The following is a 24,472-nucleotide window of genomic DNA, read 5'->3' as shown; positions in this document are numbered from 1 at the left end:
AAATGCTCATAGGCACAGTTTCCATGGATAGGGCTAAAGAAAAGACTAGTATCCCTTTTACATAGTGATTCACATCATAAAACCCTTTAAAAAATCCCCCCCCCCCCACTACCCCCCTTTCCCGTCTCCCCCATGGCTGCCATTGGTTGGCTGGCTTACCTCAACTCACAGTGCAAAAGAATCCCATCACCTGTGTTGTTGCCTCAGACTAAATTAGTACTTTCCACATAACAAACACCAAAGTGTGACACTGGCATCTACAAGAGATAAGTAGAGGGGAGAAATATGAATTTGCCACTTACAAAAATACAGCCACACAGTACATGCACATTGGTCATTCAGACAGTCAGCAAGGCAACCCTCCCAAGACATGTTGAAGGGACCCAAGAAGAGGGGAAAAGCTATACTTTTTAACCTGTAACAACACAGAAATCCTCAAATAATCAGTGAGAAATTACATCCGTAATCAGGTTCCACACTGGGTGTTCCTGGGTGGGCATGAGGAATGGACATTCAAACTGTCCGTACATATATGAGAAACCTGTGACGTTTCCCTGGTTGTGGGGGGGGGGGGGGCTGGAGGGGTATGTGTCATGGTGTAGTACCGGACCAATGACGGGGATTCTAGGTCGGCCAAGGGAGTGGAAGACTGCATCCGAATGGTCAGGCCTTTGAGGAAGCTGAACGGCCAGCAGACCCCACTCACCTAGGTAGATCCCAGTTCAATATATGCATAAACCAGGCAAAGTTCACTGACGCCATGTTTGGGAGACAAGATCTAAAGAGGGAAACCAAGACAAAAGCTCAATAGGTATTAAACTAGGATGTGAAAGCCATATGTAGCTGTCTAATTTCTAACTTGTGTGTGAGGACATTGGAAACATAAAAAAAATCCCAGTTGCCCAGGGAGGTGGATGCCACACTGGGCCAGATACTAAAACAAAAACTCCTTGAGATGTCGCAGGAACAGCGTACTATGTTCTGGTGGAGAAACAGACACCTGGTGGGGCAGAGACTCATTTTCACAAGGGCAATATTCCAACAGATCACACTTACATGTACGCTAGAAACTTGAAATTGATCATTTTTGTTCCAACGCCACACATACTGTGTGAGTGCACATGTAACTTGTCAGAGGAATGAATACACACATGCAATGAAAACTACATGCCTACAGTGGTTTATTTTTAAGTTTAAAGAGGAAAATTTACCTTGTCCACTTCAAGTCTATGCCCAAAACAGCAGACAGTGTTGCAGCAGAGATGCCTGTTCTTAATGTTTTGTGACCTGCAGGATGATTTGAAGCACATTTACCTAGTGTGTGGTGGCACACATGGGAGGAACCTGACTTGGTTTGTAAATTAAATGCACACTGGCCCTCTCTACTACTCTAGCCAAGTAAATTAATCTGCTGATGGGTTTTTATCCACCTGTGTGAGGCTGGGCCCTTATATGTGATGCAAGGCCTTATTGACCATCCTTAATCACACCACCCTATCTCTCAGCCACATACTCCAATTTCACTCGCAGCACTCAAATTTTGCATTATTTATCAAATGTCAGCCCCAAAAGAGACATTTTAAAAACCAGGAACAATGAAACATTGTCTGTGTTTGTTCCAGTCTGTTTATACTCCTGTACTACCCTTGACCACAGAGCGTTTTAGCCGATTTTTAGACAAAATGGATATGTGGGGAAAATATAGAATTAAAAAGCTTTAAAACTGCTCAATCAAGTTCCATGTCAATGCAAACCACATCGCAGATGTACCCACCAAATATTATCAGGCTGCTGCGAAATCTGAGCACACAGTGACATATTACATGTTTTGGCACAAGTGGACAGATCAGGCCACAGACCCCCATTAGTTTTCCATAAGCGACAATGTTAACGTTTAGCGCTGTAGCTCAGTCCCAAACATTCCGAGGCCAATAAGCTTTGGTGCATACCTGGCCCAGCCTGTGAGAAAGAAGCTGTAAAAATCTTGACATAGGTTGACCGTCAAAATCTGGACCTTTACATGCCGGCAGCTGGGAGGGGTGCCTAGCAACGCCAAGGGGACGCCACTCGCAGCCTCATCACCACCTGTCTCCTTGTGTCCTCTCGCCCAGAATTTCAAACTTTCACCATTAAAACTCATACCTGCCCAAAGCTTAGACAATTTCCATCATTTTGATACCAAGCATGCACCTGTACACCAAAAACGGCAGGCTGGCAGCAAAAAAAGACTTTACACCCTAAAATACACAGAACTACAATCGTCCCTACTGAAAAACGGAAGTTGTAATGGGGGTCTGTGTCCATTACACTGTTCCCAGGTGTACACCGTTGTATCCGGGCTACAGGAGAGGAATGACTCAAGTCAGATCTCAGGAACTTCTTTCCTCTTCTTCTATAACAGTTGTCTTTGATTATTTCTAGGTTAAACCTTAGGCATAACCAAAACAAAATTTAGTTACTCATTAAGTTTAAAATACTGTTCATTTAACATCTGGTTAAACGTAATGTTCTAATTTCACAACAACAACATTACCACCAGAAAATTCTGAACGCAATACTAATTAATCTTACTTTAAATTTGTGATTGTCCTCTCATTAAACAGGCAGTTAGACTCATTTGGGATGTTACTACTTACTTTCCCTCACGAATACAGTCTCCAATCAGTAGCTTTTTGAGACATTTTGTTTGGAGATGAAATAAATGTTGGACTAGTTCACCACATGGTTTTTCAACAAACTCAGCAAAAATGCTGTCCATTATGATTGGTTGATAATCACAATCTATGTCATGGGAAATAATTTGTCCTTATTACATGTACAAAGTCATTCAAAGTCAAGAGTTGTCTCCCCAAACTAACTGAATATACAACATAAAGCCTAGATGCCTAAACAGCTCCATTACTACTGGCTTTAAACTGAAATACATGATTTAAATCCATACAAACACCAACCAAATAAATAAACAAATAGATGAATACTTCTAGACGAGCGACTCACGTGGCTTTGGGAGTACGACATGGCGACGATCATGCTTTATGCTTGCTATCTACATTTATTGAGAAAATACCAGGGGCAGAGCACACTGTTTCAGGACGGAATGTTTTTGTCTTACTGAGTTTTTACATATTTTTTATACTGTCAGTCTAAGCCATTTTTTAAAATGGTAATCTTCCCATACACAAATAAAGTAATTGGTAACTCATCGCGGTAGCGTACTTTTGTATGTAGCTCGGTACATATTGGGAATATTTCAATAGTTATTTAGTTATTTGAAAGGTGTTTTACGCCTTACTCATGAACATTTCACTTATACGACGGTGGCTAGCATTATGGTGGTAGGAAACCGAGCAGAGCCCGGAGGCAACGCACGACCATCCTCATGCTACTGGCAGACCAGTATTCCAATAAATGGTATGACTTTTTTCTCTCTATCTTTAGTACAGGGATTTCAGCTGCATGACCGATTAAAATAAGCTTTGTGTAATCTGACCGATTTTATACACGTGAAAACATTTCTGATGACATATTAACTTTTTTTCATAGGTGACGGTTTCGTTTGTTTAACAGATTCCATCAAACAAATCCCTTGACTACATGCTTGTCTGATGTCAGCTGAGGAGCTATTGACTTAATAGAAGTTATTCCTCTCGACTAATATGGAGTTAATGCGGAACAAGCTGAACAAATTCCTCGCAAGAACACCTCTACGACCCGCACCAGATCTGGATAATCCATTTTGTGGTGAAGACAGGACCCTGCCAGAGGGAAAGGAATACCATATATATTTCGCCTTCCATAGGGAAGATTTGGCATTTGTTAAAGGCAGAGTGGAAGCTCTTGAAAGCTCACCATATAACTTGAAATGTTGCATAGCCCTCCGCGATTTCACCCCAGGTGTGCTTATTCACGAAAATATCATTGGCTGCATGGATAAGAGCCTAGTTGTTGCCATAGTTCTATCCCCAGACTACATCACCGATGAATGGGGAAAATTTGAGATAAATTCTGCCGTTTCTTTGAGCGTCACGAACGGACTGCGGGTCGTTTCCACAGTTAATAAATTTTGTAGTATACCGCAAAACCTGATAAATGTGATCTGCATTGAAGAGACGAGAGCGGAAATGATTGACTACAAAATCGCAGAGGCTGTCTTCCATAAAGGTAAGCCGACGCCGACCATTTTAACCGTTTTTCGGAATCAACATCTAAGCCCTTGGATGATTCCGTCCTATTTTCATTCTTAGTTCTTTGGTGGTTTGTGTTTATATATATATATCCTGGAAACAATGTCCATAGGTCTTAATGAGAGTATCCTTGACACACTATTTTTATTTAATTAATAACTTATGACAAAGGGGTGAAATTATCAAATTTTACTGCGAATCTAACAAAAGCTGCAAAGCGAGATACGTATACGTCATATGAAGGACGCTTCTGTATATTAGTACTAGTATTAGTTAGAGAAATGAAAGTTGACGGGACCATACATTTACAGAAGGATCCTGGCATTCCCCTGGTGAGTTCGGAAAAGAATATTATAACCATCATTGTTAGCATAATATTCAAAGCAATGTGCTAAATGTCTTTCGTAACGAATTCAGAAGGATGATATTACCGGGTAGATAACAACAGCATTTGTGTGCACATAATATGGTCTAAATACAATTTACTATTATAAGAACTTAGTTACATCGGCCAAGTTTCTTCTTGTCACAGCAGCACCAGGGGTAAATCACTCAATTTTTTCTATTAACGTCAACAATCGGTCCTCCCTTCGTACTCATGTAGGTTTTATTCAAGAACCATGGTTGCTAAAATGTAACACAAGAAATTTTGAATGTTTCATAAATGGGTATAGCACTGCACAGAGTAGACAAATCCGTTAATCTGCAGGGCCCAGTTTTAGTAGTTTTAGTTCATATTTAATATACTGGTGCAGAATTTTTTTTAGGATAAGTACAAAATTGAAGACTCTGCTTAAAATTAAATCTGATATGAAGTCTTATACCAGTTTTGAAGAACCGAGCCAAGGAAAAGCAAAAAATAGCCAACATTCCGCTGTTTTTTTAAAAATAATTATGACGTCAATATTATGACAATAATTCGTTCTTGTCGTCGAAACCGAGCTTATAGACTTACGAACACATTTCCTTTGCAAGAATTCAAACTTGCAGCATATCAACGTGTACATATCAACTGTCACCTGTCACTAAAGAAAAGCTCTGTGAGCAATAAGCTAGTGCCTTAACACCACCACCATCATTCCATGCACCACCCTGTCCTTCAGTATTTCAGAAAAGGTCAAACCGGAGAATGTTGTCACCAGTATGTTATTAACATAATAAACGATGGGTGGACAGGGAGTATGGAAAAGTTGAACCAAACACTGGCTTTATGTACAGTTGACAGTGTAATATGAGGGCGATTTTCTCTACATGTTGTAGCTATAACGCATTTGCAAAATGTGTGTTGACAACGTAATATGAGGGAGATTTATCTCTGCATATTCTAGCTCTAAAGCATGTGCAAAAATGTGTGTTGACACTGTAATATGAGGGCGATTTATCTCTGCATATTTTGGCTCTAGCGCATGTGCAAAAATGTGTGTTGGCACTGTAATATGAGGGCGATTTATCTCTGCATATTCTAGTTCTAAAACATGTGTGCAAAATGTGTGGACATTGTAATATGAGGGCGATCTATCTCTGCATATTCTAGTCCTAGAACATGTGCAGAAATTTGTATTGACAGTGTAAGATGAGGGCGATTTATCCCAACATATTCTAGTTATAACGCATGTGCAAAAATGTGTGCTCAGTTTGAATGATCAAGCCTAGCAGTTTATGTACGTGAGAAGGTCTTCCAGTAAACCTGCGGATAGTCGTGGGTTTTCACCCACCACAGTGTAGGCCGTCGTCGTAAAGGGAAATGTTCTTGAGTACGGCGTAAACTACCAATCAAGTAAATTAATAAATCTATCAGTCAGAAAATAAATTTTACTAGTTTGAACAAGTTCTGAAGAAAAAATTTCGAACAATTTCTCTGCACAGCTTTTAAATGATCTTTATCTGACATATATTTTGCGTTAGTATTGCCTAGGCCTTAATTCGGCATAAGCCATGATGTTAGACAGGTGATAAGTTGTTCGGCCTAAGCATTTACATGGACAAAATAAAACCTTAACCGACAAAAGGTAAACTGACAAAAGGCCTCATTTCACGGGTCACGTGTGTCCACTTACCAACTATAAACTGTCACACTGTCGTCGCTGCTCTGGTTTCTAGATCATATATGTAACATAAGTACTGTAATAGAATGTCGCTGTCTATAATAGGTGCATTTTAATGATTAACTATATGTTTTTTTCTATCAATTCCAGAGAACTTTCCCGGTTTAAAACGAAGAAACACCCGCTACAATGCCAGTTTTGCTGAGGTCTGTTGTCCATGAGATGATAAAGAGTTTTAATCACAGATCGTTATATCAAATTAGTACATAGATCGTGCGTATGCCATGTTACACACTCTATCCTAGGCCCTATAAAAACTAAAGGTTGGAAATGCCAACCCGCCCAACACCACCTGAGCTTCTCTGATTGAACTGACAGACTCTTTTGTGAGAACACTCATCGTTGACTGGACGTATAAATAACAGGGTATGATGGATAGCTACGGTTGAGGAGATGTTTGTCAAAATTGGCGACAGAATGCTTTATTTGCACTTGTAGTTGAGGCCTAGGGTATAGAATGGTATAAACACTGCTGATCCAATAATTTAACACAATTTGATCTTTTAGAATAAAACTTTGGTGTGAAATAGACGGTTATCCACGCTAAAAAATTTATGTACTTTCTGTAACAAAGTATTTGTTCGACTCTCAGACTGATATCGCTTTCATAAAGGAGAAACATCGTATTAAGCCAGTAATGACCCAGGAGTCTCTCACCAATGCGGTCGCTGTGAGTTCAAGTCCAGCCCATGCTGGCTTCCTCTCCGGCCGTACGTGGGAAGGCCTGACAGCAACCTGCGGATGGTCGTGGGTTTCCCCCGGGCTCTGCCCGGTTTCCTCCCACCATAATGCTGGCTGCCGTCGTATAAGTGAAATATTCTTGAGTACGGCTTGAAACACCAATCAAATAAATAAATAAATAAATCGTATTAAGCCTGGCGCACACGGGAGTATTGTGCCTACCAAAAAGTTCCTCGTAGCAGACTGCTCAGCAAAATTCCCAGTTCTATTGTCGCACCTCGCACAGGCTGGTATATGAATGTCTGTTTTGACCCACAGATTCCATAAGTTTTTACTGAATGGTTTTAAATCATTTTATTTTCCATTTATCTGTACATGTGTATATTCAGCCTAATTGATTTTTTTTTTTTTTTTTTTTGATTGGTGTTTTACGCCGTACTCAAGAATATTTCACTTATACGACGGCGGCCAGCATTATGGTGGGTGGAAACCGGGCAGAGCCCGGCGGAAACCCACGACCATCCGCAGGATGCTGGCAGACCTTCCCACGTACGGCCGGAGAGGAAGCCAGCATGAGCTGGTCTTGAGCTCACAGCGACCGCATTGGTGAGAGGCTTCTGGGTCACTACGCTGCGCTAGCGCGCTAACCGACTGAGCCACGGAGGCCCCTCAGCCTAATTGAAGTATTGAGGGTATTTAAACTCGTTCCAGATAAATTTTTAAAACAAGGAGAAGAACATTTTTATATAGTTAAATTGACCAGAATAGATTGTGGATTTGCTTTGTATTCCTCCCTCAGAGAGATTCGAGCGAGAGAAAAAGTTTAACTGCACAGGTGATCAGGCTGAATGAAGCTAATTCATTCTTGGAAAGGTCCGTTGCTACTCTGACGGACGAGAAATCCAAACTTGAGGAAACAGTGAACCTTTTGCAACAAAAAAGTAAGACAGTTTTCGTCTTCAGATATGTCCCACCTTTTTTTCCGGCGGATGATTTACGTCGTGATATGATTGGCCTTACTAGTATTAGAACATCAAAACCACTGACGTCTCACATATAGGAACAGAATTTGGAGTGGAGTGTTACAGGTGGAGAAAACATAAAAATAATAGAGTTCAGATGAAAGAGTGCGAAAAGTTATTTCTAAATGCGGTCTTCAATATTTTTTCCGATTTTTCCCTAAGGCGAAAAGGACACTTGAAAATAATGTTGGTATGGTGGTTATTTGGGACCACCTTTTGGTATTTATAGTCTTTTTTAAAATATTGTCATAAATGAATATTTATTTAAATTTATTTAATAAATATTTTGCACTAGAATTTGTTCTTTTCATCTAACAAATGTATTAAACCTCACTTTGAATGATATGTATATTCTTAATATGTTCATGAATATTATCATAATTTAGGTTAAATGCATATGTTTCGATATAAACAACAAATTTGCATTCAAATAAGTTTATTAGACAAGCATCACATCCTTAGTTAGAACCAAATACCAAAGGGCGGTCCCAAATGCAAAATATTTTCAAATACCCTTTTCTCCTGACAAAAAAATTAAAAAAATATTAAAGATTATAATTGCCAACAAGGTTTAACGCTCTTACATCTGATTTTGGCATCATTTTTGTGTTTTCTTCTCCTTTAAAGTAGAGAATATGACGAAGAGGGTAAAAAAGAATAATCCATTTCTTTACGTTTGACTGACGTATTTTGTTTCAGCACAGTTTCATGTACGTCCTGCTTTCTACATATATTCGTACTGGTAAAAGAGTAATTATGTAGAATTTTGACTGAACGTTTCGGTACTCTCACAAATATTTTTAAAATTTTAACTAGCCTGTACAAACTACATTAATAGTTTATGTCATACCTCAACCATCGGTGTCTAATGATAGGGAAAGCAATGTTAAACAAAATGTTGGGGTAGTACTTTAAAATGACTGCATGTATTGAGCTTACGTTTTGCACACATGTAGAGCATAATACCACAAGGCAGAGGGATGTTCCATCGTTGATTGGTTGTGTGCATAATAAAAATCGTAAATTACAAACTTCATGACAGTGTATTGTGTATAAGAATCAGTATGAAACAAAATGTCAAGGTGGTATATTAAGAAGTACATCATGTATTGAACTCAAGGTTTTGCACACTTGATGTTTCATCATTGATTTGCTGTGTTCGTATTAATTACCTTAAATTCAAAATTCACGACTTAGTGTATTTCGTATTAGAACCAATCTTGAACAAAATATTAGAGGTGGTATCTCAAAAGCACGGCGTGTATTGACCTGAAGTTATAATAGCGCAATAACAGAAGGGGAACGCTCCGTGGCCGCTGCTCTGTGTGCATATTAATTACGGTAAATTATTAAATTTACGGTGTCAGTACTTTAGGGCAGTGTGAATTGATGTGTAATCAACTACAGCGAGCAACGAAAGATCCTGGAATCCATAGGTTTGATAGAGTTGTCAGTTTCAAAAACTATGCATATGTGAATTATTATACTGCTCTTTAATGTATCAAAGTTATTGTAAATACAATTTCTTTCTGTAATACATAAAACTTCATGATTTATCATGTCTATTTCCAGGTGACCACGTCATTGCCACAAAGACGGGCACGGAAAACAAAGATCTGGTCATGAAGGTTTGTGCGTGCGTGTATTATATATAGGCAAGCAAGTGTGCTCCTGAACAGTAGAAATCGTTTAGAATAAAGTGAACTGAGCCGGTATGCAATATGATACTCAACCAGTATTATTAAAGCTGTAGATTCTTCCATCAGGGTCAGTTCTCATCACAAAATCTAATTACTATAATGTCGAGGCACTAAAGTTTATGTGGTTACATATTTAATGAGAAAAGACAGATTTTAGAAAATCTTAACACCCTTGAGTTTATTCTTGGTTGTTCGATTTCCGTATAACCGATGTGGCATACCCTGATGTTTTGTGTGACAATCGGTTACTGATTCATTACCTTTGGCAACGTAAATGTACCTTGAGTATGTTTTAAGTGATTTTTAATGGATCAGGGTATACATACCGTCAGAGTATGAACTGTTCTCTTTCGCTTGGCTGCTACAACGACCTTTAACTGAATTGAAAACTACAGATGGTTTGACTCATTTAGATGTTGTATCCACTAGGTCATCAAGTGAAACGTCTCATCACATATCTTTAGTCACATGTTCTAGAAATTAATGTTGTGCGATCATGTGACAAACTTAAGACGGATACTCCGATTGGTCAAGGCAGCTCCTTCGCTCTTTAGTCGAAACACACAACATGTATTTGAACTAAACTGGAATATATATATGCATGATTAGAGTTTTTTCAGTAATATGACAACGAGGAATTATTAGCTGTGTGTAGATTTACTGTGTCTTCGTTTGGTAGGGTGAGTCCCTACCGCCTGTGTGCTGCTGCCACTAACGCATCATGCCGAAGACACCAGACATGACACCCCATCCAATCACATTGTACTGACACCGGGCCAAATAATTCTGTTTTCTTTTTTCTCTAACATCAAAGTGTTGATTGCCAAACGAGGCCGCAACAAGTACCATTTTTTATGTTTTTGTTATGACCCGACCCGGATTTGATCCCGGGTCTTCTGACTTCGAAACGGACGCTCTAGCTCTAGCCAGAAGGGAAAACTTCTGGTTTAAGGAGAGTGGCAATCCAACCAAAAAGAAAACTGATTTGCTTAATGTTGACATATTAGAACCTGCTTGTGACACGGTCTGAAATGGAAAAGACGTATGATATTATATTTAATTTTTTTTCATATTTAAAGATAAAATCATTATACCCCCCATTTTTCTGTACCCTTCAATTCTACAGTATGACGAGCTCCAGGTTGAATATGGTGAAACTTTAGACGAGAAACATCGCCTGGAACAAAGGGTGAGTTTTTTCGTGTGTGAGTACACATTTAAGCTCATTGTCTTGTACTGTATATCTGAAAGGAAACATGATTTAATTTGGCTTTCTCGAACTATCATTTATCTATATCATGTAGATCCAACAGACTATGCAACCGGAGAGTTGCCCGATTTCTTGAATCAGGGAATTTCCAATTATTTACGATTCTATATCTATAAATATATATTTATATCTATAAGGGTAAAATCTTTATACCACCTATTTTTCTGTACTTTTACATTCTACAGTATGACGAGCTCCAGGTCGAATATGGTGAAACTTTAGACGAGAAACATCGCCTGGAACATTGGGTGAGTTTTTCGTGTGTGAGTACACATTTAAACTCATTGTCTTGTACTATATATCTGAAAGGAAACATGATTTTTTTTTCTATAAATGTGTTCAGTGAGCTTTGTGTCGACGTGCAAGATGTATGAAGACATTTTCAGGATAATGTTCCCAACTGACCTGGTTTGAATTTGTCATCGGTTCTTCCTCCTGTTAATATCCTGCGGTTCTCTCCCTCCATAATGCTGGTCGCCATCGTATAAGTGATATATTCTTGTGTACGGCGTAAAATACCAATCAAATAAATAAATGATCGCGATATGCGGGACATTTGAAACAGAAAAAAATATTTTTATAATATTCCAAACTGACCTGGTTCAAACTGAAACTTTACCCCACGGCTATTGTCCTGTTATATTTCTTCAACCTTTGTCAATCAAGTGTTTATTCAAGCGTATTCTGAAGGCATTATTCTATGTAGACTGATAAAATTACACCATTTGTGACGCCCTAATATAGGCCCATCCAATCAATGTAGTTTTGTCTTCAAACGCAAACTAATAATGAGCATAAATTGCAAAAAAAGTTGTTGTTTCATATGCAAAAGTTGAGGAATTACGATATTAATGTACACTACTGTATAAACAATAAAACCCGATCAACGGCTACAGTGTAATAGCTGGCAAATAGCCACATTTAACTGGTAAAATACAACGCCTTGGCAATTTACCTCAATCAGGATTTTATTGCAGTAATGTTAATTGCAACTTTTCAGACGTCACTGGTCTAGAATTACTCAAAATCCTGTGTATCACATTTAACATGCATTCACATTAAAACAATGCGAAGGGACCAGGCCCTCGGGATGCTTAGCCCACCAGTAGAATCCTGGTTTATGCAGGAATACAGTATAATTAAAGACGTACAGCACAGAGAGTAAAACCAGAGTATCGACGACAGTGTGATAGCTGGCAAATGGTTGCACGTAACGTGTGGTATACGGCCTATTGTCAATTTATCTCAGTTAAGTTTTCATTGGAATTGTACATGTAACTCTTAGGTAGTATATCATTTTACATTCTCCCGAGCAACATGGCGTAAACAGATTTTGTTAAGAAATACGGTGATGGAAATTATAATTTATTCCATGTGACTGATCTAAAATTACTCAAAACATTTCATCTAATATTTTTCCTTCCGACATTAATGCAACAGTATGATCAGATCCAAGCAAATTTACGCAAAGTGTAGCCCAGTACCCGTATTTATCAAGGAACTTAAGACTAAAGTGAATAATTTTTTTAAAAAAGTCTTAAAAAGTGAAGTCCTTAAACAGCCAAACTCAAAACAGGAAAGAGCTCAAATTAATGTTGAAACATTGTTCTGCAGTAAAGAATCAATGTATCAATTTTAAATTTTCTAGAGCAAAACATTGTGAATGTAGCTGTATTTGAATTGAGACTGAAGTCTTAAGACGTTTGATAGATACGCGCCTAGAAAGAAAGATGAGAACGGGTGAGCTTTCTGAGGCAAGTGACAGATGGCTTAAATGTGCCTTTTATGCCTTTTAAATGTGACAACAACACAGTATTTTGAGTAATTCTAGACCAGTGACGTCTAATAAATTGCAGTTAGCATCACTGCGTTTTTTTTAGCCTAATTGTGCTTAAGCCATGGCGCTACGGGGCTTGTAATTTGCTACTATTTATGCATTCACATGAAGCTAGAATAAAACCCTGACTGAGGTTAATTTACAAGAGACTATATTTCGCCGGTTACGTGTGACCTTTTGCCAGCAATTACACTGTCGTCGCTACTCTCTATGCTGTACGTCTGTAAATATACTGTGATAGTGGGCGTGTAATTTTTTACTATGTAAGCATTTGTATTGAACATTTAAAATAAAACCATAACTGAGGTATATTGACAAGAACCTATGCGTCGAAACAGGAATTCGTATTTTCCGACAATCATACTGTCGTTGCTGCTTTGGTGCACTGTCTATGCTGTACGTCAACATTTATGTTTTTGAGATTTGACATTAACCAGAGTCTCTTTAGTGACAAGTCCGTGGCTAATGAAGACTAATCCGTTCCTCTTCACTTTGTCCCGCTAAGTAAATGTGACGGCCATCTCCCACTTGGTGTCTGCGACCCGTGGTGGTTTGTGGTAGCGATTTTTTTGATGCGCATTTCTATAGCTGAGTCATCAACACCAAAGTCACTACATCTGCCATATAAGTCACAAAATTATATGTACTACTTGACACATTGTATGCAAAATGATAGGCGAGGCATGGGAGGTCAGTCGCACGTGCTGTACTGGCCTGGGAGGCCTGTCTGAGCTAGACAGGCAAACTCACTCGTAACGTCCGCAAGACAGGCAGATCGTGGTTGTCTTAAATTACAATATAATGTTTTTAAAAGGTATGAAAACATGTATGTACTATGTTGTATTTATTGGTAGTGAATGAAACTGGATATGATCGTCTATCTTTAATTGTAAGGAAAATAATTTTTTTTATCATAAGAGATTAACATCAACCAGATATAGCCATTTCCGCAAATCGGCGTATTTCTGAATTGAAAAGATCAACTCTGAGATCGAGGCGAAACTGGGGAGAAGAATTACGACAATCTTTTACCGTTCAGTATTAGGTTACAAGCTGGTAATATTTTTCAAATCTTTTATACTGAATCCCGAAAGCAAGCAGGCATGTTTGACTTTGATGTGTGTGGGTTTGCTTAAACAACAACCACGGAAAAAGTTTATTATTTATTGTCCGTACATAATGTAAATGGAATACTGGTAATGGTGAATTAATTCATAGTAAACTTTTTCAGTAAAGAACGGCATTATAACACTTAATGTCGGGTAATGCAAGCTGGAACTACATGTATATGCTGTATTATCGGTGTTCATTTCTGCATGCCCTTGCAATGTTCACCAGATCTCATCAAAGCCCATGGGCTCTGGTTTTATAATACAATGTATATTTATATTAACACAGCGCGGTTACTTAACTTGCAACTGATAATCTAAAGAAAATTTCTATATTTTAGATTTTCATAGTTTAAGTTTATTCATATTTGATCCCGCCAATCATTGATATATTTGTTTATTTATTTGATGAGTGTTTTACTGTCGAGTAAAGCCAGGCTCAGGCCCAGACTTATGCTTCTACAATCGTCCTTACGTTCCTTAGCAAAACCAGAAAAAAGACACATATTTAAGTTCATTTGAATGACTTGGTAGATTTAACTGATAACAAAGTTGCATTTCCCTTTATTATTTCCAAAACTATGTAAAATGTACGGCAAAATGTAGGAAACATTTTAACATGACCTAATAAAAATTCCGTGAGCAGATTACGTATTGGTTAGATCTTCCGACGTTTGACCTACATTAGTGGGCCAGAATTGAAATTTTGCTTGAATAACTGTTGCGGCCATTAGTACAGGGTTACATATTCCAAACATAAACTAGCTGATGGACCTTCTAGATTGTGACTAACTTTGTTAAGTGTGACGAACGGTAGACCTACTTAAAACCACAGGTTTCAGTTCACATTCAATTATTTGTTTAACTTTTCAAACATGATATCTTCACTAATACGTTGCGTACAGAACCACAAAGTCCCGTAAGTCAAGTCAAGTTGTAGTTTGTCGTCAGGGCACTTACCATTGGCCTACTTTCTGAGCGCCTGCAAATGACGAAGTTTGGCTCGTTTTTAACACTATAATGCCTACTTTCAGAGGGGTTGTCGTCAGCGCATTTTCGTGTTTCGTTTTTGGCTGTCATCCAAGTGTCATCTCAAACTTGTCTTGGAATTTAATCTTAAAGTGCCGATAGAAACCGAATAGCTCTATTTGACCCCAATAACGCGGTGAACAAACACGAAATCTTCGGCATTTTGAGAAAAGGTACCTTATGTGACACAATAATGTATCATGCAGACGTGGAGTAAGGCGGTTTTGCTTGTATGACAACTATATCTTTTACAAGTAGAGTCTTATTTCTGGCTATACGATGTGTGACGTAATGCCATCTGACGTGACGTTACACGAGACCAAAGTAGGTTTCAATACATTGTAATTTTGTTTACAATTAGCATGTTTTGCATCTCGATCCTTATCATTTAACTATGGTTTAAGTCATGTTTTGACACTCGTGTACCACTAAATGCTGATGCCATCTATTTTATGTATCCTTTCTATAGTGCAACGAGTTGCAAGCCAAATGTGAGGAATATTTATCCCAGAGAAACAGACAAGACCATCAGCTGAAGCAACTGACGGAATCCGAGTCAGATTTACAACACAAACATGCCACACTCATAAAAACATTCCAGGGAAAAGCCGAGGAAATCTCGTTTCTGTGGGAGAAGATTAGATGTCAGGAGAGCTGTCTAGTGGAAAAGACACAACGTATTCTAACACTGGAGACATGTTTAAAAAGTGTCAGAGAAACAGCAAAGGTATGATTTACCTGTGTTGGTCAAACTCCTAACTAAAGGGGTATACCGCAAGTAATTACGGTTGTCATTGTACATGCTTTTTCAGTAACTTTAGCGTATTAATTTAGGAATAGCTGCAATAGCGATTTTTTATGGGAATACGTGGTATCGACGGAATATACACCTTTGCCCTTACAACACGTACAATGTAATCCAATACGAACATGTACAAGGCTCTGATCGTTTTGTCATTAGTATATCTTGACGAGTTATGTCTAATAAATTGCAACTAACATCCCTCCCATTATACTGGTTATACCGTGCTGCCAGGGGACGCGTATGTTGCAGTATTTTCAGCATATTTATGAACAGATGGAATAAAACCTTAACAGTGGTAAATTAAACGAGGAAATGGTCACGTGCAACCGATGAAATACGGTCCATTGTCAATTTACTTCAGTTGGGGTTTTATTTTAATGGTTTTTGTAAATACTTAAATAGTAGCAAATTACCCATCCAGTAGCATCGTGGCTTTAGGTAAAAAACTGCACTGATGTTATGTGTATGTCAGATACATTCATAATAGCAACATAGATTAAACCAATCAGTATCCATATGTGACTTCAACTACAATTTCTCAAGCAAACTATAAAGAAACAAGGAGCGAGAAAAGAGGAGGGATAGATGAGAAGATACATTGCAATTCTAATCCGATTATTTGTAATAACTGTATATACAATTTGCATTTTTATTAAGAATACTAATGTCAGACAAGGCACCAAGAACAAACGCACAATGCAGGAAAATCAACATATTCTTGGTTCGCGTTAAATATCATGTAGTCTTGAGCGTGCGTTGCCGTTGATTCCTACATGCAGGTATATTTATGAATCGCGTTTTTTTTTTTATCTTTCATCGTTGCCAGCGTGTGGGGCCTATAAATGTAAACCGAGCTCTTCATCTTTTAGAGAGTCGCCTATATTCAGCTGTCTATAAAATGGGTCATACTCGCTACCAAAATTGCCTTCAGTGATACGTAACAGTAAAAGCTCTACACACAGATGTGATGGAAGTTCATATTCTTCAAAATCAAATTAGAACCCTTTTTCTAATTCATAATGTTAAACTGCATAAGCTTAGTTTCGACACCAAGACCTCGTTGCCTCGGGTGACGTCATAATTATTAAAAAACAGTGGCATGCTGGGCGTGGAGAGTAATTTGTTTTATCGAACATGCGATAAGAGCAAACTCCATGCAGTTTCACTTCCTAAACTACATTCTCAGCGAATAGACTACATTGTTTTTTTTATAACAAAATTTCCTAACATCCAGCATTAAAACCACTGCCGCGATATAATATACTACAACAGATAAAATTACATTCATTTATTAAGGTTATATTATACTAATACTTGTAAACAATTTCAAACATGGCAGAGGCAGAAACAAGGTTTACAGCAAGATCGATAGCAGTTTAGGAAACTGGTGTCGCCCTCTGTCAACACATGTTGAACTTCGCCCAATATCCAGTATGCCACTGGTCACTCGAGGGAATGGGCTCTTGCCGTCGAAACGGGGCACATGGACTTTAACATTACGAAGTAGAAAAAGTGGTCTAACTTCATTTTCCATGCAATAATGTGAACTTCAAATATATCCATGTGTAGAGCTTATATTGTAACGTGTCACTGACTACAGGCAATTTTTGTAGCGAGAGTGACTGATTTTACAGGCAGCAGAAAATAGGTGACTCTCTGAAAGAAATAGACAATAAAAACACTTGGGATGCCTAAATTATCATCGTATGTCAGTTACCATTAATTTGATTTCCTTTGCAGAAAGCGGACGAGATCTGCACACGTTTGGAACCACTTCAAGCCATTCCTGGGATAGTTGCATCACACTGTGAAGCACTAAGGTTTCAGATCACGGACACAGAAGGGAAAGTTCTGGAAAAGATGAACGCCTTGTTAAACGCCTGGACCAAATTTCGAGAACAAGACACTTCCAATGAAATCGAGGATGATGCGAACAGTTTTGGTGGAGAAAACATTCCCACCCACCTTAAGTCTTGTGTTCAGCTGCTGAGGGATACAGTGGGTATGTTGTTTCCGTTATACATATTAAATAAAAACAGTAATTGTAGTATGTTGTTTGTACTCCGTCTACTTTTTTGAGTACTTTGTTGGATACATCCATTGCTGTTGCCTGTATCTCCTTACATTTGTTTATGTATTAATATGTTATTAATATGTTATTAATAACGCCACGCGCGAGAATTTTTCATATAAGATTACCGCCAGCTTTTGGGTGGAGGAAACCAGAGTGCCCGGGTTCAGCAACTTCTACTGCCTCAGTTGTTGTTACGACATGTGTTCTTTTTCTCCGCTTAAAAATGTGTCTAATAAATAGAGGATCTGACAAGAGTATTCATTTCATAACTTTCATGTGAAATAAACACGAGTATTAGATTCTCTTTATCACATAAATGAAGCTGCTAAAAGAGGAAGAAATGCAACACTTTGTAAGTTTAATCTCGGACACATTTAGTACATGTAAACGAAGGACAGCCTGGCTCAGACGAAGCACTGTTGGCGAAAGCAGCATGACTACGTGGTTAACATGTAGTTTCATGACAGTACCGCCTGATTTAAAACGTATATGTATAATGTAAACAGAGAAGTTGTGAAATAAAGTTGGCAATTAAAAATGATATGAACACACGAAAAGTTAAGTCAGAAAGGTCAAAAATTGTTAATTCTGTCCGCAACACACGATGAAATAGGTCGTCTGCACCGAGTTTCATGCCTATCACGAGAGTCTTTGAACACTATACACTTTGATTACGGACGACTGTTCATTGTTCCTCACAAATGTGTTGTTTTGTGATCATAATTATGCGCTAGGTTTAATGAAAACTGGCGGCCATGAAGTTGAAGTTGCAACAATTTCTGAAATTTCTGAATTTCTGGTCTGAACAGTGCAATGTTTTTGCAGCGTGCGTTGTTTCAGATGAAAAATTGGAGTTTCCTCCAGGTATAAGGCTTACAAAAACAGTTGAATTGAGGAGCGGAGAAATTCTTCTATGCTTTAAATGGCTGTAATTGTTGATGGATTGAATGTTCTTGTGACTGGATATCTGCATAATGTGATTGGCTGGGATTTCGCAGTCATTCAGTTTCTGAATAAAATGTCTTCTGGCGCTGTGATTTGAAAGCTTTTGTCAGTGTGGGTGCCTGCGGAATATATCCTTTTTTCATCATTGTGGAAAGTTCATTCTCGCCGATGGGATGTCGCATAAACCAGATGTGGTGGGGCCCTGGTGATGGATGTTTTGTGTTGGCGGCAATGTAGAACGGAATTATTTACATGACAATAATCGGACGAGTGTTTGACAGCATAAATTTTGAATATTGAGACTGTCTTCGTTTGCCGTTCGGAAAATTGAAGATATTCTTGGCCAACTGTATCGGAACACAGAGAAACATCCTCCAAACACATCGCCATCTGTTCGGTAGTGCCACGAAGATCAAAATACACGGCACTGAAAAAACCACATGATGCTAGGAGACGACTTCCCAAGTACACCAGTTGGTCAGAGTCTGTCGATTTCAGCGTCAGATATTGGATCTACTCTTTTGGGGAGATTTCCTTTTCTCCAGCATCTATGTAATCAATGGGCTTGATACTAAACTATGACCATAGTTTTGACGTTTCAGCCGACGTTCAAAACTTGACAACATACCACGAAGACTTGTTCGTGGGTTCGTATTGAGAGCCGTGAGATTTCCGAACACTTATGAAGAATGTTGATAGGAGCCTGTTTAACTCTAATGGAGGTGTCTCATGAATTTGCCGAATTTCACAGACAGTTGGCTGCAGGAAATATTTTCCGAAAATCAAAGTGCGTTTTACTTAATGTGCGTTTGTTTGACTGGCCTGTTATGAAATCCTGTATGTCCGAATCTTCTACGGGTTCACTAAGGATTCCTTCGTGGTCATATCGCTGAAAAATTGTCAAGTACGACGTTAAACCCCAAGCACTCACTCACTCACTTTAGGGATTCAACGCGACGAACAGGTTGAAAAATGGATCAATATTTAACTGCCACTGTTACTGAGCTGTCGTCTGCGGAAAGCTATCGTCTGTGAACTTTCGCCGTTTGGCTCCTTTGTTGTTGCCGGTATGACCTGGAGCCGATGTGCACATAAGTCAACTTGAATATTAATGCCGTCAATGTCTACTGTGAATTACCTTTCTCCCCGTTCTTCATGTATATTAGTTATCTCTGCCTTTCCTCTACCATCAATACTGACAAAACAGTCAACTCGTAAACCGGTCGCCATGGTAGTAAAGAAAAAGAGTTCAACTAATTTCGTCACATATTTACGTCATGTGAATGACGCTTTCAGTCAATGAAAGTGTACTGAAAGTGTGATGTAACTAGTGACACACGAAAAATATGTCATGGATTAAGGGCACTGCTGAACACTGCAGTTATGTGATAAAATGTAGTTGTAAAAAGGTATGCTTGTTTTTATGTTTGTGTATTGTTTTTATTAACCAAATATTATTACGTAGAGAAACTTTTGATATAATATCTCCTAACTGTTATTATATATGTTATTTAGGACCAAACTGGCTGGATGTAGGCCGTATTCTTGGCCTAGACGGAGATCAGTTGGAGAGGATATGGGTGGACTGGGGACAGTACGGAATGCGGGAACTGACCGAACGGGTGATAGAATGCTGGTGCACGAACTGCCCTGAATCAGAGAACGGCTTGAATGTGCTCAACGATGCTATGGCTAAACTGGAAATAAATCCACTCATGAGTAAGCTACACGAACGGTTGTGTTCGCCCTTCACTTTCTTTTTTTTGGAAAAGTTAGTTCAAAATGATCCAATATCTCAAACCTCTGACGATTCTTTGATACGAGGTGGTGAGCTTCCTCTCATATACAGGATATATATTTGTTTGAGCATACTTATTTCGTATTACCTGTTCCCTATGTTCATTTTTCCTTGAATAGCTGTTCGTCACTATCAGCTGACGTCAGGTGAAGGGTCCAAGCTCTTGATATCAAAAACGTGTTGAGTGGAAGTCAGCATCTGTTTATTATGCTTAATTATACCAAAGTTTATGGGGTCTTTCGAGGCAACCTTTATTTATCTTTTACGTGCTTTGTCTTTTATGTATGCCCGTACAGTGCAGCCCATGGATGAAGCCGACAAGAAGAGACTGAGGGAAAACTACCAGCTTTTGGTTGATGATATGATGGACGTCACCCACATAGAGGGTTATCTTCGTCGAGCAGAAATTCTGTCAGGCTCAGCGCTCGACTACGTTCTCTACCCCAATACACGTCACAAGCGAATCAAGAGACTGCTCAAGACCTTACCATTCTGTGGGAGCCGGGCGCTGTCTGAGTTTAAGAACGCGTTGATGGAGACTGGCCAGTCTCATCTTACCTTAGCACTCGCAGGTAAACCAGATTGTCATCATACTTTTTATTGTTTATTGTTTAATCCAGTAAACACAGATACAGGGTTATTAGATGTACCATTCAGGTTTGTCTCGGCTGAATAGATCTTCTATGCATATAAGATCAGGTGTAAGACATTGGCCAATCATCTCCTTCTTAACATGTACAAGTTCTACCTTTGCTACATGTACACTAACAAGTGGGATCTGCAGGTGCTTAATTCAGTCTTTGATTGCATTTTCAGGTGAGCAATGCTCTGCTTCAAAGACCGATTCAGATGTCCTTGTGGAATGCCTCGCATCGAACAAGAACAGCAATCCGAACAATTCAAAGGGTTCCCTTGTCGAATGTCTCAAAGCCAAGAAGAGTGATGATCGTAAAATTTTCGAGAACATCGTTGAAGAAAGTCCCCAAGCCGAGAAGAGTGATGATGGTAAAATTTTCGAGAACATCATTGACGAACGTCTTGAAGCCAAGAAGTGTGAGGATCGTAAAGTTTTAGAGAAGATCCTACTCCAGTGTTTTGAAGCCAAGAAGAGTGACGATCGCAAATTATTCGAGAGCATCCTTGATGAACGTCTTGAAGTCAAGAGGAGTGCCGATCGTGAAATGTTTGGAATGGTCCTAGGGGAACTTCTGGAAACCAGGAAGATTGACGATCGTAAAGTATTAGAGAGCTTCCTTACTGAACTTCTCGAAACCAAGAAGATTGACGATCGTAAAGTACTAGAGAATTTCCTTACCGACCTTCTCGAAACCAAGAAGATTGACGATCGTAAAGTACAAGAGAGCTTCCTTATTGAACTTCTCGAAACCAAGAAGATTGACGATCGTAAAGTACAAGAGAGCTTCCTTATTGAACTTCTCGAAACCAAGAAGATTGACGATCGTAAAGTACTAGAGAATTTCCTTACCGACCTTCTCGAAACCAAGAAGATTGACGATCGTAAAGTACAAGAGAGCTTCCTTATTGAACTTCTCGAAACCAAGAAGAGTGATGATCGTAGAAGTTTGGAGAGGATCGATGAAATATTGGAACCAAGTGTACGAGCATCTGCAGAGATTAAACAAATCATATACATGCTCAATGAAAAATATGAAAAATGCATGTTTTATCAGCAGACTGAAACCTCAGCAATTTGTCCACCAAACATGTCACAAAACCAATGATACAAAACTTACGGTCTCATCTTCTAAAAATCGTCGCGGTTTATTCTGCAACCAAATATTGTTCAAATTTTACTGTGAAAGGAATTTCGGCAAAATGTAAATATGTACAAACCAGCAAGACAGTGAACTGATTCGCAATAAAACGTGCACCCCAGGCGTGGATGTGGGTCTCCAGTGCCTCGATCACCAAAGGTCTTCCAGCTGGATTGACAGAAGTCCCTGAATACGCTTTAAAGCAATGTAGCAGTTCACCAAATGAGCCATCAGTGAAAGTCGCCGAACAGGCCTCGAGCACGAAGATGGAACTAGTTTTTATTGCTTTTACTACTAGGTACATTTTAATTACCACTCCAGCGTATATAGTTGTGTGAAAAAATAATAGTGTTACTGCAGTTTTTAGGACATGCTTCATTAGTTTTCTTAGACTAGATCTGTGTGCAATGTTTGCTGTGAAGAATGAGTATTTGTTAGCTGACAAACGATTAACAAAGATCGACTCAATCTTTGTTAATCGTTTAGTTGTATTATGTTTATGATCTTGCAGTCAGTTGCTTTAAACTTAACCTTATGGCTTCATGAGGAGATAAAGCTTTGTCCATTTTGAAGTATGTGTTATATGTATTCTCAGATTGCAAAATATCTTTCGGCGTTATTTTATGATTTTGAAAAATGGATTGTTCTCATTATGGTTTTTATTTCATTAGACACAAATGCAGAATTTTTAAGAAGGCGGTGATATAGACAATAGCCTTGTGTCATCCACATCGTGTAATGTTCACTCGGATTACTATTGGGTATAAACTAGCGTTAAATGTTGGTTATCCTAGCTTGTTGATGGTGACAACATAGGTTATCCTAGCGTGTTGATGGTGACAGCATTGGTTATCCTAGCGAGTTAATGGCGACAACATAGGTTATCATAGATTGTTGATGGTGACAACATTGGTTATCATAGAGTGTTGATGGTGACAACATTGGTTATCCTAGCGTGTTAATGGTGACAGCATTGGTTATCCTAGCGTGTTGATGGTGACAACATTGGTTATCACAGAGTGTTGATGGTGACAACATTGGTTATCCTAGCGTGTTGATGGTGACAACATTGGTTATCCTAGCGAGTTAATGGCGACAACATAGGTTATCATAGAGTGTTGATGATGACAACATTGGTTATCCTAGCGAGTTAATGGCGACAACATAGGTTATCTTAGAGTGTTGATTGTAACAACATTATAGGTTATCCTAGCGTGTTGATGGTGACAACATTGGTTATCCTAGCGTGTTGATGGTGACAACATTGGTTATCCTAGCGTGTTGATGGTGACAACATTGGTTATCCTGGCGTGTTGATGGTGACAGCATTGGTTATCATAGAGTGTTGATGGTGACAACATTGGTTATCATAGAGTGTTGATGGTGACATCATTGATTATCATAGAGTATTAATGGTGACAACATTGGTTATCATAGAGTGTTGATGGTGACAACATTGATTATCATAGAGTATTGATGGTGACAACATTGGTTATCATAGAGTGTTGATGATGACAACATTGGTTATCCTAGCGTGTTGATGGTGACAACATTGATTATCATAGAGTATTGATGGTGACAACATTGATTATCATAGAGTATTGATGATGACAACATTGGTTATCATAGATTGTTGATGGTGACAGCATTGGTTATCATAGAGTGTCGATGGTGACAACATTGATTATCATAGAGTATTGATGATGACAACATTGGTTATCATAGATTGTTGATGGTGACAACATTGATTATCATAGAGTATTGATGGTGACAACATTGGTTATCATAGAGTGTTGATGGTGACAACATTGATTATCATAGAGTATTGATGATGACAACATTGGTTATCATAGATTGTTGATGGTGACAGCATTGGTTATCATAGAGTGTCGATGGTGACAACATTGATTATCATAGAGTATTGATGATGACAACATTGGTTATCATAGATTGTTGATGGTGACAGCATAGGTTATCATAGGGTGTCGATGGTGACAACATTGGTTATCCTAGCGTGTTGATGGTGACAACATTGGTTATCACAGAGTGTTACTAATATAAATTTGTGTATGATTTTTTTCTTAAATCGCCTTGATATGGCTAAATAAATTACTGATGTGACGTTCCTCAATGATCAT

The 24,472-nt window shown here is 38.6% G+C and overlaps 1 protein-coding gene across 3 annotated transcripts in view; it reads left to right on the top strand.

The window, feature by feature from the left end:
- The window catches only part of LOC135476400 (uncharacterized), a 30,734-nt gene extending 7,085 nt beyond the window's left edge, over positions 1–23,649 (top strand). Inside the window, exons 2-12 of one of the 3 annotated variants that reach the window (XM_064756408.1) lie at positions 3,568–4,161; positions 6,380–6,435; positions 7,770–7,911; positions 9,565–9,620; positions 10,819–10,881; positions 11,148–11,210; positions 15,407–15,664; positions 17,483–17,744; positions 20,277–20,480; positions 20,856–21,131; positions 21,376–23,649. In XM_064756408.1, the coding sequence (XP_064612478.1) occupies positions 3,657–4,161; positions 6,380–6,435; positions 7,770–7,911; positions 9,565–9,620; positions 10,819–10,881; positions 11,148–11,210; positions 15,407–15,664; positions 17,483–17,744; positions 20,277–20,480; positions 20,856–21,131; positions 21,376–22,301 (2,811 nt within the window). In that variant the 5' untranslated portion in view covers positions 3,568–3,656 and the 3' untranslated portion in view covers positions 22,302–23,649. Of the gene's footprint in view, positions 1–3,543; positions 4,162–6,379; positions 6,436–7,769; positions 7,912–9,564; positions 9,621–10,818; positions 10,882–11,147; positions 11,211–15,406; positions 15,665–17,482; positions 17,745–20,276; positions 20,481–20,855; positions 21,132–21,375 lie in introns of all 3 variants that reach the window. The other 2 variants (XM_064756407.1, XM_064756409.1) reach the window with 2 other exon arrangements.
- Positions 23,650–24,472: the final 823 nt, after the last annotated feature.

Source organism: Liolophura sinensis, chromosome 10, assembly GCF_032854445.1.
Source record: "Liolophura sinensis isolate JHLJ2023 chromosome 10, CUHK_Ljap_v2, whole genome shotgun sequence".
NCBI lineage: Eukaryota > Metazoa > Mollusca > Polyplacophora > Chitonida > Chitonidae > Liolophura > Liolophura sinensis.
This window is presented reverse-complemented; position numbering and strand designations above follow the sequence as displayed.